The 21333-nt window shown below is 43.7% G+C and overlaps 2 protein-coding genes across 2 annotated transcripts in view; both read left to right on the top strand.

The window, feature by feature from the left end:
• Window positions 1–21333, top strand: part of OLFML1 (olfactomedin like 1) — a 34160-nt gene that overhangs the window by 8601 nt on the left and 4226 nt on the right. The gene's annotated exons all lie outside the window — the stretch shown is intronic.
• Window positions 2027–3972, top strand: LOC138420878 (eukaryotic peptide chain release factor subunit 1). Its single transcript, XM_069554538.1, has one exon. The coding sequence runs from the start codon at window positions 2388–2390 to the stop codon at window positions 3699–3701; it is 1314 nt and encodes a 437-aa protein (XP_069410639.1). The 5' UTR covers window positions 2027–2387; the 3' UTR covers window positions 3702–3972.

Below are 21333 nucleotides of genomic sequence, written 5' to 3'. Positions count from 1 at the left end.
AGTCGGACATGACTGAGCAACTTCACTTTGACTTTTCACTTTCATATATAGGGTAGCCATTCCCTTCTCCAGGGGATTTCCTCGACCCAGGGATTGAACCTGGGTCTCCTGCAGTGCTGGCAGATTCTTTACTGTCTGAGCCCCCAGGGGAGCCCTGGTGGGGAAGCCACTCTAATATATATAATATATATATATATATAATACATATAATATATATATAATTTTTTCTGCCCACCCTTCATAACTCAAAATTGCTGTGGATTCTCCAAGAACATTTCTGGGGCCCCCACCAGGCGGGTTGGCCCCTAGTGCTCCTAGAGCAGGTCGTTCAGTCTTCTGAGGCAGCACGAACACTCAGCTACACACACCTGTGTGTATTTGACACCTCAACCAGACTGTGCACATACCTGACGTCTTCACTGCTGTACTCACAGATCCAGGGTCAGGACCTGCCGAGGAGCAGTCTGTAAACATTGTCTGTAGAAGAGATGCTGATGGCGGCGCCCCTCAGAGCTTGGTTTAGGGACAGATGTAAACAATCCCAACTGTGTGGTTAGTGTTCTGGCCTACTGTTTGCAGAGGCTCTGTGCCCAGGGATGGACTTTGGGGTGCCAGCGTATTCCCCTTCCATGCACTGTTTGTGTTTTACATGTTGTCCCCTCCCCCATTACTTGGGCCGTTTCTCTTAGTAGCTTTGCCTATGTTAGTTATGCTAATACTGTGTAACAAATTACCACAACTTTAGCAGTTTTAAATAGTATACATTTATTGTCTTCGAGTTTCAGTGGATTCAGGAGTCCAGGTACAGCTTATCTGGACATTTCATTCAACAGTCTCTCCAGGGTACAGTCAAGGTGTTACCTGGCCTACATTCTCACCCTGAGCTCGGGTCCCTCTTCCGAGCTCACTGATGTTGACAGAATTGCCCTTCCTGTGGTTGTAGGATGGAGGCCCTCAGCTTTGAGAAGCCGCGCCTCTCCACAGGCAGCGCACAATGTGGTTATTGCTCCTTCAAGGCCGGGAGGAGAGTGCTTCTCTTTGGGAAGTGCTCAGCCCCTGTTTTTTATCTGCTTTAGGTCAAGCCCACCTATAATCATCTTCCTTTTGATTAACTCGAAGACAACTGATTTGGGACCTTTAATATTTTTTGGCTGCACTGAGTCTTCGCTGTGGCACTTGGGCTTTTTCTCCAGTTGCAGCTCATAGGCTTCTGATGTGGAACATGGGCTCTGGAGCATGTGGGCTCAGGAGTCGCAGTGCCTGGGCTCTGCAGTTTGTGGCACGCGGGTTCTCTAGTTGCAGCATGCAGGCATGGTTGCCCTGAGACATGTGGGATTTTAGTTCTCTGACCAGGAATCAAATCTACATCCCCTGCAATGAAAGGCAGATTCTTAACCACAGCACCACCAGGGAAGCCCTTGGGACCTTAATTACATCTACAGAATTTCCTTAGTTTTGCCTAGTCAAGCAGAACTATCATATTCACAGGTGCTGCCCTCACTCAAGGGGTGGAAGTTTGTAGGGCATGACCATGGAGGTGGGAACCTTAGAATTCTGTGCATCCCAGCTGGTGCTGTTTCCTCTACCCACCTTCTTCCCAAAAGGCTCCTATCTTCCTGTCTTCTAACATTGGCCGCTGGAACTGTGCTAACTCTGGAACTTCCACAGGAATTCTTAAGACTCAAGTCAGAACCCTTGTGTAGCCAAATACGGGATTATGGGCTAGGGAGGGTCACCAGAGGTCACATTAAGAGTTTCATCCATACATACGTGCCATCTCAGAGAGTGTCTTTGAAAACCTTAGAAAGATAGGATATCATAACTTTCTTGGAAAGTTCAACACTGTATCTTAGGAGATTTCCTAAGAAATTTCAACCATCAGTCTAAATGGGATGCTAGGGATAGTAAATAAGGTAGAGTTGCTCTGTAATTAAGCCTTTTTTTTCTAGAGGTGTCCTCCAGTCTTTAGCCTTTATTTAGAAGTAATCCTCAAATGATGTTCATGTGAGGCCCACAATTCCAGGGATGTTTGGGGATAAGGTAAAATTCTTAGAATCTTAACTCTAACCCATATAGACTCTCTTCTTTCCCTTTCTTTTTTTCCTCCTCTCCTTTTCTGTCTAACACACAATTTAGAATGCAGTGAGTGAAAGTTACCTGAATACAATTTAACTTATAAAGTCACTCCAAGTCTTTGGTATTAGAATTGCTATCAGTAAAAAAAGAAATTTTGCTGCACTTGGCAACTTATGGCAAAGCACCAGTGGCTCAGATGCCCAAATTAAGAATTTAACTAACATGTCAGAGCCGCCGCCGCGGAGCCGCCGCCGGGGAGGAGCAGCCGCTGCCGCCCAGGACTGGGCCCTTAGGGAGGAGGAGGCGAGAAGATGGCGGACGACCCCAGTGCTGCCGACAGGAACGTGGAGATCTGGAAGATCAAAAAGCTCATCAAGAGCTTGGAGGCGGCCCGCGGCAATGGCACAAGCATGATATCGTTGATCATTCCTCCCAAAGACCAGATTTCACGAGTGGCAAAAATGTTAGCAGATGAGTTTGGAACTGCATCTAACATTAAGTCACGAGTAAACCGCCTTTCAGTCCTGGGAGCCATTACATCTGTACAACAAAGACTCAAACTCTATAACAAAGTACCTCCGAACGGCCTGGTTGTTTACTGTGGTACAATTGTAACGGAAGAAGGAAAGGAAAAGAAAGTCAACATTGACTTTGAACCTTTCAAACCAATTAATACGTCATTGTATTTGTGTGACAACAAATTCCATACAGAGGCTCTTACAGCACTACTTTCAGATGATAGCAAGTTTGGCTTCATTGTAATAGATGGTAGTGGTGCACTTTTTGGCACACTCCAAGGAAATACAAGAGAAGTCCTGCACAAATTCACTGTGGATCTCCCAAAGAAACATGGTAGAGGAGGTCAGTCAGCCTTGCGTTTTGCCCGTTTAAGAATGGAAAAGCGACATAACTATGTTCGAAAAGTAGCTGAGACTGCTGTGCAGCTGTTTATTTCTGGGGACAAGGTGAATGTGGCTGGTCTCGTTTTAGCTGGATCAGCTGACTTTAAAACTGAACTAAGTCAATCTGATATGTTTGATCAGAGGTTGCAATCAAAAGTTTTAAAATTAGTTGATATATCTTATGGTGGTGAAAATGGATTCAATCAAGCTATTGAATTATCTACTGAGGTCCTCTCCAACGTGAAGTTCATTCAAGAGAAGAAATTAATAGGGCGATACTTCGATGAAATAAGCCAGGACACGGGCAAGTACTGTTTCGGAGTTGAAGATACACTAAAGGCTTTAGAAATGGGAGCTGTAGAGATTCTAATAGTCTATGAAAATCTGGATATCATGAGATATGTTCTTCATTGCCAAGGGACAGAAGAGGAGAAAATTCTCTATCTAACTCCAGAACAAGAGAAGGATAAGTCTCATTTTACAGACAAAGAGACAGGACAAGAACATGAGCTGATTGAGAGCATGCCCCTTCTGGAGTGGTTTGCCAACAACTATAAAAAATTTGGAGCTACACTGGAAATTGTCACAGATAAGTCACAAGAAGGATCACAGTTTGTCAAAGGATTTGGTGGAATTGGAGGTATCTTGCGGTACCGAGTAGATTTCCAGGGAATGGAATACCAAGGAGGAGATGATGAATTTTTTGACCTTGATGACTACTAGGTAGTCGACATGGGTCCGGCAAAACGTGCCTCACCCTCCAGCATCCAACCCAAGGAGCATACCCGTGGTGGAATCCAAACAGATCCCTGCCTTACAATTGGAACATTTCCAGAACTTAATCCATGAGCATTGGATATTGAAAAGAAAACCGAAACAAAACCAGACCCAACCCTACACTTTGGTTTGTCATGGTGTCAGCGCAGCAGCCTACAACTAGTTCCTAAATGCCACTTTGGACTAATTTAAAAAAGAATCCCAGTTTTTACTTTTACTTGATGGTGAAATTGGTTGCTCTTGTATTTTATGGGAAAAAAAAAGATTTTTTTAACCTTCATACATAGAAGCAAAAATACTTTAACTGCTGTAAACCTTCAGAAGTTAATAGAAATGAGATATACTGGTTTGTTTATTTTGATTGGAGAAAAATTAAATTGCTGCATTTCGCAGTGACCCATTTACATGGCATTCTCAGCTTAGACTGCATAAGAAGAAATATATGTGGTGAAATGTTGGAACCATTTCTCTCTCGGTCTCTGTTTAAGTCGAAAGGGTGAGCTAATAGGCAATTTCAACTTCACTCCCTCACACTACCCGTCCCCTCCAGGCTGTCAGTTTCAAGGATGCAGATTGCATTGCAAAGATAAACTGACACATGAAGCATGTGGGCCACTGCTGTTTCCTTCCATCTGTTTTGCAGGTGCATTTGCGCCCAGAGTTTGGGAGCCCTTAGCATCAACTGCTTTGACAAGGGTTCACATAATCCTGCATACCAGAAACCAGTTTGGGATGGATATGATGGGACTTCTATGCTATTGCTGGAATTGGGAGAAATAAAACATGCAATTTAAGTGGAAAAAAAAAAAAAGAATTTAACTAACAGTCTTTGGCAGATTCCACAGGCTGCATTCTTGTGTGAATCAGAATAATATTAACCTCTTTTTAACTTGTAAACAGCTTATAAAGAAAAATTCTTGAGGCAGTCAAAACAAGTCATTATAGCATTATTTTATTTCCTGTTTTAGTCCAGCTCCTTTATTTGCAAGGATGCTTGCAAATAACCTCCAATAACTCTCTCCCTACTTAAGTAAATAACTCATATCTTTTGTTAGATCATGTTTCAGAGAAAAAAGTGTATTGCTGCAAATTCACATGCCTCTGGGATCCACTCAGGTAGTATACCTTTGAGTGCCTCACATTCAAAACTGTTAAAAATCAAACAAAATAAAACAAACAAGCAAAAATCCCACTGGAAGCCAAATAAAACGTATTTGTGAGCCAACTCCCCAGGTCCATTAGTTTGTGATGAGTGGAACAAAACATTAAGAGATGTATAGCTCTTAAATTGTAACAGAGAAGAATATCTCCCACAAAGCTGTATACACAGGTGTAAGCGCAAGAGAGTATGAGAGTACTTGTGTTTGTGTGTATGTGTATGTGCACACATATAAACACACACAGAAGCTGCATTCACAAATCCTGGGCAGCAATACCAAATACCAGCAATGCTCAGTACCTGGGCAGTGTACATCCAGCTTATTCTGTGCTGCCTACTGGAGAGTCCCATAGGTCACTGTGCTGCGTTCAAAAAGGCCAGTGTATTTCTTGTGTATCCAACTGGAAGGCCTGTGATCTGTGAGGATACCATTAGGACCATCACACAGGTATTAAAAGAAGGTCCCAAAATTGTTTTTTTTAATATTTACTTATCATTTATTTGGCTGTGCCAGGTCTTAGCTACAGGACACAGCATCTTCAGTCTTCGCTGGGACATGCAGGTTTCTTAGTTTCGGCATGGAAACTCTTGGTTGCAGCACATGGGATCTTAGCTCCCTGACTAGGGGTCGAACCTGGATTTGATCTCACACATGGGATCTTAGTTCCCTGACTAGGGGTCGAACCTGGATTTGATCTCACATTGGAAGTACAGAGTCTTAACCACTAGACCACCAGGGAATCCTTAAGTTGTTTTAGCTGATGGCTTTTGGCTCCAGGTAGAGTGAACCTCCCCATTCATTCTCTCTATGACTCATTCATTTATTCATTCACTCAACAGAAGTCTAACTGAATTTGAGGAATATGTTGGCATTATGCCAGGCATTTGAGATGGGACTTTACCTAGGATAACATTCTTGGCCTCAAGAGGCTTGGAGCCAAGTAGGGAAACCATATAAACAAACCCAGAATAAAAGATGGGGTGATGGCTGCTCTGATGGAGGGTGTCACAGAAGCACAGGGGCAGGCATTAGTGTGTGGACCCAGCAGTCGCAAGGCAAGGGCTTAGTTGCTCTGCGGCATGTGGGATCTTAATTCCTTGACCAGGGATTGAACTTGCATCCCCTGCATTGCAAGGCAGATTCTTAACCACTGGACCACCAGGGAAGTCTCAAGCTGAGTTTTAATCTTGGAAAAGAACTAATTAAATGGAGAAGAGAGTAGAGGGCACTTCAAGCAAATGACCAGCATATGGAGGTACATAGGCCTAATCAGGCTTAGTGTTCTGCAGACTTCTGGTGTAGGGGGAAGTCGTAGAGAAGAGATGAAAGAAACAGACAAAAGCTAAACTCCTTTGTACTGAGCCTCTTCACCTTCTAGCTGTGGAGGATGAAAATACAACGAATAATAGTAGTTAATAGTTATTGAGTGCTTATGATGTACCTTGTAATCTTTAAGTATTTAAAGGAGTCTTATTGGATTACATCAGGTAATTCTCACAACAAACCTATGTGATAAGTATTAGAATTAGTCTTCATTTTATAGATATGGAAATCAGGGCACTGCATAACTAAATCATGTGAACTGTGAGGAGCTAATCCCAAAGGAGGATTCAAACAAAGACAGGCTGACTCCTACACATACTAACCGTTCCCACCGTGCTGTTTTGCTTACTCCTATGTAAGCATGGGAGTGTCCCGGCTCAGGTAGGGGTTTTTGGAAGATCATTCTTGCCCCAGTGTTCAGAATGGTCTGGCAGTAGGGGAGTTTGGGTGCTCATAAGAGGGAGAGACTATAGAGCCAGGCAGGCCATCTCCAGGGCTGTCACAGAGGTCCTCAAGTAGAAGCCCTCTGCTCTGAGTCTAAATGCCTTTATTTAGGGGCATTATTAGGGGCATTAACAAGGGGCCTTATTATTGTGGGACATGCATGAACACCATATCACACCTCTTGGTCATTATTTGATGATTCCTACTCATAAACAATGGCAATCCACTCCAGTACTCTTGCCTGGAAAATCCCATGGACGGACAATCCTGGTAGGCTACAGTCCATGGGGTCGCAAAGAGTCAGACACGACTGAGCGACTTCACTTCACTCATAAACAAATTGCTTTAAATCATTCTTTCAAATCCTGGCCAAGAAGGGTCAATTTCCTGCTCCCTCTAACCGTTGGTTTTTAATTCCCTGCCTTTCCTTCACTTATTTTTAACCAATGAAATTCCTTTGCTTTCCCCAGTGTTTGCTCAGTTAACAGAAGAGCCCCACCACACACTCCTGTGGTGGAAATCTCAGGTGCATTCCTTTGGGCCTCATCTGATGAGTCACCGTATCCAATAGGTTCTTCCTTCTGAATATCCCTCAACTTTATTCTTTACCTCTACCCTGCTCTCTCATCGTCTCTAGTCCTGATTATTGTACAAGACTCCTAACTGATCTTCCTGTTCCAGGATTTCATCTTGTATTGCTACCAGGGTTATCATTGCTTTATCATCGTTCAAGGCAACTACAACCTACAGGGTAAAGCAAACCCCATAAAATAACTAAGTCCTTTACAACTTACCCCAATCTAACTTTCTTTAAATAATTTGTTTTGTTATTCTCTCTGAAAGTGATATCTGCTGATTAAATAAAAACTACGGACATAGTATATACTGTATCTATTGTATTTACTGGTTTATAAAAGTAGATAACAAGCCAACAATTGAACACAGCACCTTTTTTATTAGTTTTTTTTTTAATTATTTTTTTATTGACGTATAGGTGATTCACAGTGTTTCAGCAAAGTGATTCAGTTTTATGCATATAAAAATTTGGTTATATGTATATATTCTTTTTCAGATTATTGTTCATTATAGGTTATTACAAGATATAGAATATAGTTCCCTGTGCTATAGAGTTAAGTCCTTGTTTTTATTTAATACATATATTACTGTCATATCTATTAATCCCAAATTCCTAATTCGTCTCTCCCTCCCTTCCCCCTTTGGTAACCATAAGTTTTGAACACAGCAGCTTTGAACATTTTCAGCTTAGTCTTGTCCCAATACTGTCTATCTCCATCTACCTGATTCTCTATGCTATGTTGAACCTGCTATTCTGAAAGCTTACTTTCATATAGTATACTAAAGTATACTCCATGCATCTCTACACTGTTCATGCTCTTTCCCCAAGTCTAACACAGTACCTGGCACAGAGTAGGGTTCAGTATTTTCTGAATAAACTGAGGAGCAGTTTATTGGAAAGTGGAAGCAACTATTTACCAGGGATCCCATGAAGCCTCTTTTGTCTGGTATGTTGTCCCATACCTATGACAACTCAGCTAGGTAGATACTATTATGACTTCTATTCAGATGATGAAACTGTGACTCAGAGTTTCTTGCTATGTTGAAGACTAAGCACCACCCCCTAGATTCATCTCAGTTTCCCTGTCTGCTCACAGTTCCCTTACCCTGGCCCCGCACCAGGTATCTGCCACCACAGTGCTATATGACAAACCACTTTGAAACTTAGTGGATTAAAACAATCATTGATTATTTCCCAGGAGTCCACAGGGTGGCTGGGCAGTTCTGTCAGCCTGGGCCAGTCATAGCTGTTCTCAGCAGACTCCCTCATGCATCCACAGTTAGTGGCATGTTCCCCAGGCGGTGACCGCCTAAGGACAGCCTCAGCTGCTGTGGCTTGGCTCTTCTCCACGTGGCATCTGATCTTTTGGAGACGAACCTGGCCTTGTTCTCATGGTTGAGGAAGATGTCTGAGGGAGAGGGCACACGCATACCAAGATCTGGTTGCTTTCACCAAGTTTTTTTTTTGCCAAAGCAAGTTCAAGTCTGGCTCTGGAGCCCATCCTTCCAATAGAACCTCTAATAACATCCGTATGAGACTTTAGGTCTTACTGTTTTGGAAAGAGGCAGTCATCAAGATGAGTTTTTAAGTATGCAAATATCTATATGAAGGCAATGGACGGAGCATTAGTGTGACTGAGGGGAGGCTGAAGAACCTGTCAGAGGGCTGCTGCAAAGTTTAGGATGAGGTCAGCAAGTGCTACACCAGCCTACTTTGAGAAAGGAGAGAACAGCATCAGTATGACTGATTGCATAGGAGGAATTCATGGCAAAATGTCAAAATGATTCTGTTTTCTAGCTAGATAAATGGGAGGATGGCAGTATCACACCTTGACATTGAGAAAATTTTCATCCTTTTCAGTTTAAGTAAGAATATTAAAGGGAAAAAAATAAATAACCCACTATGCAGAAACCAAAACTCAGCTTAGTCTTTAAATAAAAATTAAATAAAAGCAAAAAGTTCATAATTATAAACTTGAAATGCTTAAGATGTTGCAACAGTTAGATAACTAATGCAAAACAGAGGCTGTTTGATCAGAAATTCCTTGGAGGACTGCCCAGTTCCGTGCTTCACTTGTGCATGAGTGTTGACCAGCCTGGATCCTCTAGGACAACAGTTCTCAAACTTTTGTCTCAGAAAGTCATTACATTAAAAACAGAATTACTCAGGACCCTAGAGAGTTTTTGTTGATGTATGTTAACATCTGTTGATATTTAACATATTCACAGTTAAAATAGAGGAATTGTAGTAAGTGCCAGATGCTAATCTAGGACAGGATATCTAGCAGTAAACATAGCACATTAGGCAAAAAGCCCTGCCCTCACAGAACTAACATTCTATGCCGCTAAGTCACTTCAGTCGTGTCCGACTCTTGCGATCCCATAGACGGCAGCCCATCAGGCTCCCCCACCCCTGGGATTCTCCAGGCAAGAACACTGGAGTGGGTCGCCATTTCCTTCTCCAATGCATGAAAATGAAAAGTGAAAGTGAAGTCACTCAGTCGTATCCAACTCTTAGCCACCCCATGGACTGCAGCCTACCAGGCTCCTCAGTCCATGGGATATTCCAGGCAAGAGTACTGGATTAGGGTGCCATTGCCTTCTCTGTAACATTCTATAATGAGGGTCAAATGACAAATATGTTAGCATGAAAATTTACCATATGTCAGGTAGAAGTTAAATACTACAGAAGAAAACCAGCTAAGGTAAGGAGGTTATGGAAAGCTGGCCTCTTCTGAAAGGACACACGTGAAGGAGGTTGGCTGTGTTGAACTCCACAGCTATAAAGACTCACAGTGGAAGCTGTGCACTCACCCCTATTCACAGGTCTTCCCAGCCTCCTCACACTCCATTCTGTTGAGCAGCACATAGCCATACAAACCAACAGCCAGGCATCCTCTGTTTTCTTTCTCAGACTCAATGGCTAATCACCAATAAAAGGAAGCCGGCAGGGCTCTGTACTGGGTGCCATGAAATACTTTTAGAGTTGGGAACCTAGATAAACTTTTGATGTGGTTTTGCTGGGCTTCCCAGGTGGCGCTAGAGGTTAAGAACCTACCTGCCAATGCACAAGACATAAGAGACACAGACAGGTTCAATCCTTGGGACAGGAAGATTCCCTAGACAAAGAAATGGCAACCCATTCCAGTATTCTTGCCCGAAAAATCCCGTGGACAGAGGAGCCCGGCGGGCTACAGTCCACAGGGTCGCAAACAGTAAGACACAACTGAAGGGACTTAGCATGTGGTTTTGCTAGAGTTCTGTGAAACTCATCAAAATACATAGAGCATGTATTGTACGCCAGGCTCTGTTTAAGCACTCACCCTGGACTCAAGGCCCTTCTGCAGAGCCAGATCTTCCCATGGCTCACTGAGTACCATTCCGTATAAGCTGGTCCTCCTGCCCTCCTGCCTTCCATCTAATCAGGCTTTCTAGACAGTGAAATAGCACTTGCTATTGTCCACGTGTACCTCTTGTTATCTGAATCTACTTGATTTCTAAGTTGGCCTAGCATGCATTGGGGTAGCAACTGACCAATACTACATTATCTGAATCTAACTGATTCCTGAGTTTGGACAGTAAGCAATAAAAATTTCAATAGTGAATGGGGCTTCCCTGGTGGCTCAGAGGTTAAAACGTCTGCCTGCAGTGCAGGAGACCTGGGTTCAATCCCTGGGTCAGGAAGATCCCCTGGAGAAGGAAATGGCAACCCACTCCAATATTCTTGCCTGGAGATATCCCATGGACAGAGGAGCCTGGTGGGCTACAGTCCACGGGGTCGCAAAGAGTCGGACACGACTGAGCGACTTCACTTTCAGTTTCACTTTCCCAGGCCCTGTGGATAAAAAGACAGATTAAGCATAGCTTCTGTCTAAAATGCTTGCAAGGAAACAGTGAGTAGGCAATTTCAATTCAGCCCAAGAGTTGCCCTGGAAGAGGACTGCACAGAAAGCTCTGGACACACAAGAAACAGCAAGTAGCTGCTCTGCAAGAGTCAGAGATTTTGTTTTAAAGGACAAGCAGATGTATCCCAAGTTAGCGAAGATGAGCTAAGGAAAAGTAGAGGCAAAATCTCAAACTTGTGAGAGACCATGGCAAGCTTGATGATTGCTAATTAGTCCAGTGTGGTGGGGAAGTGACAAAAGAGGTCAGCTGAAGGACCCTGGGTACTATGCTGACATATCAGAAATGTGTTCTGTGGGAAACAGACTCACAGAGAATGAACTTATGGTTGCTGGGGGAATGGATGCGGGGAAGGGATAGTTAGGGAGTTTGGGATGAACATGTACACACTGCTATATTTAAAATGGATAACCAACAAAGATCTACTCTATAGCACAGGGAACTCTCCTTAGTGTTATGTGGCTTCCTGGATGGTAGGGGAGTTTCAAGGGGAATGAATAAATCTATATGTATAGGTGAGTCCCTTCACTGTTTACCTGAAACTATCACAACATTAACATTGTTAATCAGCTATACCCCAATACAAAATAAAACGTAAAAGATATATATATATATATATATATATATATATATATATAGGGAAAAAGCATAACTGCCACTAATTTCCAGGACACACCAAATAGCTTGAAGTTTTATAATTGACTACTCATCTGAGAGCTGTCATTTTTGACATCCCCATGTAACTGTCACTTGCTAGGTACTGACAAATGTTTATTACCATGAGCATAATTCAGGTGGTTGAAGGAGTCCAAATCTATTTGCTTTTGGTTGCACTAGGTCCTCCTTGCTGTGTGAGGGCTTTCTCTAGTTGCGGTGAGCGGGGACCTCTCTTCGTTGTGCTGCGTGGATTTTTCATTGCAGCAGCTTCTCTTGTTGCAAACCCCAGGCTCTGAGCACATGGGCTTCAGTAGCTGGAGCACACAGGCTCAGCAGTTGTGACTCGTGGGCTTCAGAGAGCAGGCTTTGCAGTATGTGGCATCCCCCCAGACTCTGCACCGAGCCCTTGTCGCCCGCACTGGCAGGCAAATTCTTAACCACTGGACCGCCAGAGAAGCCCCAGGAAGTCAAAATGTTCCCTTTTGTTGGTTGACCTCAGCACTGTCATGGCACAGGTGGGTGTGCCATTTAGCTTGCTGATGTATATTACAAGGAGCGTATAAGGAAGGTCAAGGCCTAGTGGATGTCAAATCTTATGCCATCTTGGGGCTGGTCAGCTCTGATCAGTTTTTGTCATGTCCTCACTGTCATTCTTTAAAAGGTTGTGCTCTGTCCCCTTCCCTCCTGTCTCACAAACCTGAGTCTGGCTTATCACTCAGTTCCCACAAACTCATCAGTTACCTGACCTCTCTTTTTGTTTCTTGAATCTGTGCCCATTTTTTCACTCCCATCACTATTTAGATTTTTCTCATCTGGATTATGCTTTCAGACTCTCCACCTGTCTCCCTGTATCCCCTCTCCTCCACCTCTACCCCCAGTTAATTCTCTACTAATAACCAGCAGTTTTTATTTTTAAATACTTATTTGGCTGTGCCAGGTCTTTGTTGCGGCATGTGGGATCTTTAGTTATAGCGTATAGGATCTAGTTCCCTGACCAGGGATCAAACCCCAGCCCCCTGTATTAGGAGGACCAAGTCTTAGCTACTAGACCACCAGAAAGTCCCATATCACTGTTTTTAAAATATAACTCTGATTGAGTCACTCCTTATGGAGGGAAAAGTCTCACCAAGTCTGGAGAGTATTACTATTAAATAAGGGGAAAAATATTAAGAACTTTCAAATAAGTGATATTTATAAACGAATTCACTCTGAGGCCTTGGGCCAAATTCTACCCTAATTGCTTGTCTACAATTCTGCCTGAGGAGTAAATCACAGATTTTCATTCTCTGGTTTGCAAAATGTCAGTATCTCTGTTAAATAATTTGCATCTTGGCTGGACTCAAAGGTTTTCAATTTATTTCGTATCCTTCCTCAACCTTTTACTCCCGCTAATTATCTCTTCTAAGAGAGGCACAGCAGGGAGTTTTAACTTTCTCTGTTACTCAAACATTGGAAGTATATTCTCCCCAAATGCCGAAAGAAGAGAAATTTATGAAAAAAATTATAGAATATTCACCTGAATAAACTGTACAACATCCAGGTTAAACCTCTCATTTTATAGGTGGAAAAGCTAAGGCTAGATTGACCAAGGGACTTTTAGGGAGTCACATAGAGAACCAAATGGAGTTCAGACCACTGAGATCTCTGACCCCCAGTCCCAGGTTCCAGCTACAAGGGACAGGAGAAAGCTGAAGGGAGCACACAGAGGAAAATTCTGTGCTTTCTTCCCCAGAACTGTGTTTCCCTGATCAAAACCATCTAGCACTCTCTTGTTTTGCTATTTCTTCGAAGAGGAGAAGGAGGAAGAAGAATGTTTGTATTAATTGCTGCTGTGTTATATTATTTTAAAAAATATTCATTTATTTGGCTGTGCCAGATCTCAGTTGTGGGACACAGATTTAGCTGGGCATTTGGGATCTAGTTCCCTGATCAGGGATCGAACCCTGGCCCCCTGCATAGAGTGTGTGGAGCTTAACCAGTGGACCACCAGGAAAGTCCCATTTCTGCTGTATTTTAAATGAATATTTTATCACTGATGAGACATGGATTGTGTCTTGTTCTTAGCCATAGTCCCTCACAGCTGGCTACAAGTCTGCTGACTTTCCTCCAAGAGGAATGGGCAGGCTGGGAGCTCCCTAGTCAGGACAGATATCTTATCACCCTGCTAATAGGCCCCAGGGAGTCCATTGCCTTCATCTCTCCCTCTCTAGGCATACTCGGGCTCACTCATTCTCTACCCCTTCCCACCATGTCCACAAGCCCATCCACCATGTCCCTTGAGCTGGCGGGGGGCGGTCCTGGCTAGGGGTGTCCTGGCTGGCCCTGCCTTCCAGCTCAGATTGAGCTCAGAGGCTCCCTTAATTGGGTGATCTATCAGGTTACTTATCCAAACCTTTGCTTTTTTAACTTGGAAGATAGAGATTAAAATATCTACCACTTAGATGAACTGTAAGATCTAGATAAGCAAAGAAGTACCTAATCACAGTACCAAGCATATTACATGTATTTGTAGGTATTTATTAATTTATTAATTTTGTACTTGTTCCACAATAGGGAACAGCTTCTGAGCTTCTCTCATGGCCCATGGGACCACCCCTTTCCCATTAAATGTATCTGTGATCACGTATAGTCCTAAATCCCTGTTCGTTCATCATCTGTCATCACAGAGCTTGTGGGAAGAGGAGAGCATTCACATGAGACAGATTCAGCTGGTGAAACTGAGAAAAGGTATATTGAGCCCCGGCAGAGATAGGTTCTGGTAAACAGGACAGCCCACCCTTCTCTCTTCCACACCACAGCTCATAGCCCTCAGAATTCAGCATGGAGGGGGATCCTTCTGTTAGCTGCTCCTGCAATGCAGACAAAGGACCCTGAGTGCCATGTTGACATATTTGAAACTTATTCTAAGGTTCCCAGCTGTCCCAGGTGTCTCTACCTTTCCTAGGGATTTGGTCTCTATAACCCAGGCCAACCAGGATGAAGCTGACCCAGAGGCCATAAGGAAACAATCCCCTAGTCTAGTAAAGCAGGTCAGCAATGCGACATGGTGGAAGCTGTTGGCTGAGAGACTTCCATAATGATGCTGAAATGACTGCTGTGTACCAGTGTAGAATTGAATCTCAGAGACAGAGTTTTGGGTAAAGTAGAAAAGAATAGCTTTATTGGTTTGCCAGGCAAAGGGGACACAACTGACTGGTCCCCTGAAAACCTGTAGTCCTAACCTGGGAGGATTTGGTGGTTCTTGGGTGGTAGCTGATAAGGATCAAGATGTGTGCAGGACCTGCCCTCCTTTAATATGGCCTCAGGTGGTTTCTTGATGAGCTTCTCAAGGTTATCATACTGTGACCTTCTCTTGAATGGAGAATGCTAACATCTTCCAACCTGACCAACCTAGACAGCATATTAAAAAGCAGAGACATTACTTTGCCAACAAAGGTCCATCTAGTCCAAGCTATGGTTTTTCCAGTAGTCATGTATGGATGTGAGAGTTGGACTATAAAGAAAGCTGAGTGCCGAAGAACTGATGCTTTTGAACTGTGGTGTTGGAGAAGACTCTTGAGAGTCCCCTGGACTGCAAGAAGATCCAACCAGTCCATCCTAAACGAAATCAGTCCTGAATATTCATTGGAAGGACTGATGTTGAAGGTGAAACTCCAATACTTTGGCCACCTGATACAAAGAGCTGACTCATTTGAATAGACTCTGATGCTGGGAGGGATTGGGGGCAGGAGGAGAAGGGGACGACAGAGGATGAGATGGCTGGATGGCATCACGAACTCGATGGACATGAGTCTGAGTGAACTCTGGAAGTTGGTGATGGACAGGGAGGCCTGGCGTGCTGCGGTCCATGGGGTTGCAAAGAGTCAGGACACAACTGAGCGATTGAACTGAACTGAATTGAGTGTCTTCCATTTGCTAGGGATTTTAGTTCTGCAGAAGAGCTCAAAGATACTATTATATGTATCTCTTGAAGTCAACCAAGACCCTGCCCCAAGGCTGCACTACTGTTTCTTAACTTTGCCTCCCTCTTCCCTGATTACTGTTCCAATCTGCCCTTTGGAACTCAGGGAAGGTCATGGAAGCTGGAGTCTATTCTCTAGAAACAGGGGACACAGAAAGTCTTCTGAGCCTAGGAGCTCCACAGGGTTCTATTCAGTTTTAATAGCTTGCCCCAAAGTTTGGTCCTGGCCATGGTGTGAGCTGCGCAAGTCCTCTGAGAGCAGCCACAGATGGCATGACTGTTGGAAGGACTGACTCCCTAGGACTTGGTTCTCCCTAACCATATCCCTGCCATATGCTGCCTTGGTGACAATATTGTGTCACATTTTTAAATAAAATAATGCATTTGAAAGTATTGTAAAAACCCTAAAGTGTTTTACAAATTATTATTACTTATGACAGATCTGCAGTCAGAACTCTGGGTGTGCAGCACTATTTAAACCCAAGAAAAACATCTGCTTGAATGAACCTACCTTCCTTACTAATTCAATAGATGTTTATTGAACCCACAGAGCTCTCAGGCAGTAGAGTACAACAGTAAACATGAACACAAAGGCCTTGCTTTTGTGGATCTTATAGTCTAGTGGAGGAGAAGGACAGTGCACCAGTAAATAAAACAGATAACATAATTACAAAACTCAATAAATGATCTCAAGGAAATAAGAGAGATGCTACAGTAGATCATTTTAAATTTAGATACAGCAGTCACAGGAAGCCTCTTAAGGAGATGAAATTGAAACTGAGGTTTGAAGGATGAGTAGGAGCAGACTGTGGAGGATCAAAGTAAAGAACACTCCCAGCAGAGAGAATTTCAAGTGCAAGAGCCCTGAGGCAGAAACAAACTTAACAGCTCCCAGAATAGCCGGAAAGCCGCTGTAATCTTCACACAGTGAGGCAAGGTACAGTGAGGCAAGTTGGGAGTATAAGGAGGAAGTGGAGGATCAAGCCCCAGAGACAGGGAGAAGCCAAATCAGATAGATGTTTTAGGCCAAGTTAGGAGGCTCCAGTACTCTTGCCTGGCAAATCCCATGGATGGAGGAGCCTGGTGGGCTGCAGTCCATGGGGTCGCTAGGAGTCGGACACGACTGAGTGACTTCGCTTTCATTTTCACTTTCCACTTTCATGCACTGGAGAAGGAAATGGCAACCCACTCCAATGTTCTTGCCTGGAGAATCCCAGAGATGGAGGAGCCTGATGGGCTGCCATCTATGGGGTCAGACAGAGTCGGACACGACTGAAGCGACTTAGCAGGATTTTACTCCAAGAGTGGTAGGGAAAAGTGTTTAGCAAGTCAGTCACATAATTCATGTTTTTATACAGATCACTCCTCTTGCTTTGTGGAGAACATTCTGTAAACTCAGACAAATGAGTGGTAGTGGTCCAGGCAAAAGGTGAGGATTCACAGAGTGTGGGGGAGAGCAGGGGGTGCAAAGAGGAGAATATAGAAATATACTGAGCATTTTAATTTAAGCATAACATCATAATTTAAAGATAGGTTTACTACCAGCACTTGCCAGTCTGGAGAGATGGAAAGAAAGGAATCAAAGATGACTTCTGGACAGGTAATTTGATAGATGATTTTTGCTTGAAATGGGAGAGGAAGAGAGTTTGGGGAATAAAAGCAAGAGTTCTGCTTTGTACAGAGGAAGTTTGAAGGTAGCCAAAGTAGGAACATGAAGTAGGCTGTTGGATGAAAAATTTTGGGGCTAAATAGACATCTAGATAAGATGTCATTCCAGATAGAAATTTTGATTTATTCATTATTCAGAATTTACAGTGCTATTCAGAGCCATGGGAAAGAATGAAGTTACTTGGAAAGTTATCGTAAATAGAGAAAAGAAAAAGTCTGAGGACAAAACACTCCAAGGTGTATGATAAGGGACCAGTCATGAATGCCAAGAGAAAAAAAATCCAGAAAGATGGGAGGACAAAGAAAAGCAAAGGTGTTCTATAATCAAGAGAAGAAAGAGTTTCAGGGAGAAGTAGCAATCAGGTAATCAAAGTTTACTGAGAAGTTGATTAGGATGCAGACTGAGAATTGACCCTTAGATTTTGCAACACGGAGGTTGTTGGTGACCTTGAGAAAAGCTGATCCAGTGGAGCAGGCAGGGGAATTTAGACTATGGAGACCTGGAGCTGATCTGAGTAGCTTAGGGCATAAGTGGAGGTAAGGAACCTCCTCTTTTAAGGAGTTTTATTATAAAGTGGAGCAGAGAAATGAGGTCACACTAGAAAGCTTCTAGGATGATCTGATATCCTGCTTGTTTACAGAGGGGGAGGAAGAGACTGTTGGGCAGGAGAATGGAGGTAATTTCAGGTGCTAAGTCCTTGTGTTGGTGAGGGGAACAAGATTCACTGCAAAAGTAAAGAGAGCAGGAGGGAAGACAAATAGTATGGGTTCATGTGCAATTGATTAATAGATTGGTTAGTCGGAAAACTCATTCATTCAGCAAACACTGGCTTCCTATGTGCCAGTTGCTATCCCAGGGGCAAGATACACAGCAGTGAATGAAACAGATAAGACAATGCCCATGCCCTCAACGAGTTTATACTCTGTTGAGGGGAGCTGAACAATAAATATGTTAACAGATGAATTTATAATACATCAGACAGAAGATGACAAGCACTGTGGAGAACGATGAGCTAGGGTAAGGGGGTTATGCAGAGCTGGAGAAGGGGGCTGCCATTTTTAATAGGGTGATGAGAGGAGACCTTGATAATGAGGGAACATTTGTGAGCAGACCTAAATGGAGCGAGGGAGGAAGGCATGTAGTTATCTTCAGGAAGAGGGCTCCAATCAGAGGGAACAAACTGTGCCAATTTCCTGAGGCAGGAGTGTGCTTGGCACAGTCTGAGGCACAGCAGGGAGGCCAGTGTAGCTGAACAAAATGCTCAAGGTAGGGGAGTTTGCAGAAATCAAGGCAGAGAGGCAGTGGACAGACAGCCCCGGATGGCCGGGAAGGTAGACCTGAGCTTTACTCTAAGTCAGATGGGAAGTCACTGGTGAGTTTTAAGCAGACAGGGAAATGATCTGACTTACATTTTTCAAAGATACCTTTGTCAGCTGTGGAGAATGGCCTCTAAGGTCAAGGATGGAAGTGTGGCCACTAGGTAGGAGGCTATTGCAGTAATCCATGCCAGAGATGATGTTGTTCTCTGCATCTGTTTTCTTAGTGAAATCAGAGGTGAGATCTTCCTAGGAGAGTGAGGAGGCTATGATGGAGTCTTGAGGAAAGAAGAGAAGGTACAGTCATTGTGGGTGATGAATTGATTAAAGAACTATGGTAGGGTTCCTCACTTGCAGTTATGCCCTAAGCTACTCAGATCAGCTCCAGGTCTCCACAGGTCTAAACTCCCCTGCCTGCTCCACTGGATCAGCTTTTCTCAAGGTCACCAACAACCTCCGTGTTGCAAAATCTAAGAGTCAATTCTTGGTCTTCATCCTAATCAACTTCTCAGTAAACTTTGATTACCTGATTGCTACTTCTCCCTGAAACTCTTTCTTCTCTTGATGTAGAACACCTTTGCTTTTCTTTGTCCTCCCATCTTTCTGGATTTTTTTCTCTTGGCATTCATGACTGCTTCCCAAATAGCTGGCAGTACACGCAGTTTGCTAAATGCTTACTCACCTCCCCCTCTGGGACTTCTCTGGCCATACATCTTTCCTCCTTGTGTCCACTCTCTCTCCTTTCACTGTATTTCTTTTCTTCTGACTCCAGTTGGCCTCCAGTTGGCCTGGAGAACCTATGTATTTATTAAGAACAAAATGACAAGCCACTGGTACGTCCAGTTTCTTATACTGAAGCTTTTGGAAGGATTCGCGGAGGCCCTTGGAATGTTCAGTTCTCTTCAAGAGACTGTTATACATTCGACTGTCTCTCCACCACCTCACCCTATAGCAGGCAGTGAGGGAGACCCAGAGACTGCCTGTGCTTTTCTTAAGACTTTCCTCTCCTACCTATGATATAGACCTCGGCAGGATTTGAGGCAGGTGTACAGGATTTCTCATGCTTTTAGTCAGGCCACCACACCCTGCCTCTGTGACACTGCTCACCTCACAACAGACTGTCTAAACAGGGCAGTCCCAGCAACAAGCTCATGACTGGAACTGATGACCACTTTTCCAAAAATGACGAGTGGCATTCATCTAATCTTGACCCACATCTCTCTCTAACTTGTTCACCATGAGAATCCCAAGACCCTGAGGTCTTCTTGAAGATAGCATATGTAAGGGCCAGGTGGAAAGGGCTTACACCACTTCTGTCTACATCCCGCTGGACAGGACATAGATCAATGGGTGCAGCTTATGTACAAAGGAGGCTGTGAACGCGTATCTGGAGAAGAGGAAACTGAAACGGCACCTGATGAACACAGACATGTGTCTCTGTGCTGACACAGAGATCAAGGGAGGGCTTCTGTGGTGATTCAGTGGTAAAAATCTGCCTGGTGTGCAGGAAACAGGGGCTCGATCTCTGATCCAGGAAGATCCCACATGCCAGGAAGCAACTAGGCTTGTTCACCACAGCTATTGAGCCCGTGCTCTGGAGCCCAGGAGCCACAACTGCTGAGCTAATGCGCCACAACGACTGAAGCCTGTGTGCCCCAGAGCTCACACACTTCAACTAGAGAGTAGCCTCGACTTGCTGCCTCTGGAGAAAAGCCTGCACAGCAACAAAGGTCCAGCTCAGCAAAAAAATATACTAGAAATAAGTTAAAATATATATATATATTTAAAAGATTGAGGGAGGAAAAAACCTTCAAGAAGGAGGAACTAATCCATATTGCCTTTCTACAGAAAGGTCAGCTAAGATACAGACATAAAAGGTTTAAGTTTTCAGTTAGGAAATCCCTGGTCGTGTTATAAAGGGTCATTTTTGTGAAGTTATAGTGACGTGAAAGAATGGGAGGTGAAGAAAAGGGTGCAGAGAGTACGAACTAGGAAAATCTAGTTCTGTAAAATGGTAGAGTGAAGTACGTTGGAAAAGGTGTCTAATTGTGAGAGAATTGATATTTACAAGCTAAAGCACTAGTAGTGAAGGAGAAAGCTGAGATAGAAAGGGGAATCATTCATGGAGGAAATCTAGAAGACAGGAGTGCAGGTAAACTAATTAGTCTTCACAGGAGGAATGACATGGCTGCTTCTAAGATATGTGGGAGGGGAGCAAGGTTAGGCAGAGAAGGCGATGGCACCCCACTCCAGTACTCTTGCCTGGAAAATCGCATGGATGGAGGAGCCTGGTGGGCTGCAGTCCATGGGGTTGTGAAGAGTCGGACATGACTGAGCAACTTCACTTTCACTTTTCACTTTCATGCATTGGAGAAGGAAATGGCAACCCACTCCAGTGTTCTTACCTGGAGAATCCCAGAGACGGGGGAGCCTGGTGGGCTGCCGTCTATGTGGTCATACAGAGTTGGACATGACTGAAGCGACTTTGCAGCAGCAGCAAGGTTAGGAGTTGAAGAAAAAGTCTATAAGTGAGGAGCAGGAAGTCGAGGAAGTTCATGTCTAGTAGTAT

The sequence above is a fragment of the Ovis canadensis genome, chromosome 15 (genome assembly GCF_042477335.2).
Source record: "Ovis canadensis isolate MfBH-ARS-UI-01 breed Bighorn chromosome 15, ARS-UI_OviCan_v2, whole genome shotgun sequence".
NCBI classification, from domain to species: Eukaryota; Metazoa; Chordata; class Mammalia; order Artiodactyla; family Bovidae; genus Ovis; species Ovis canadensis.
The sequence above is the reverse complement of the archived record's forward strand: the minus strand, read 5'-3'. Positions and strand labels throughout refer to the sequence as shown.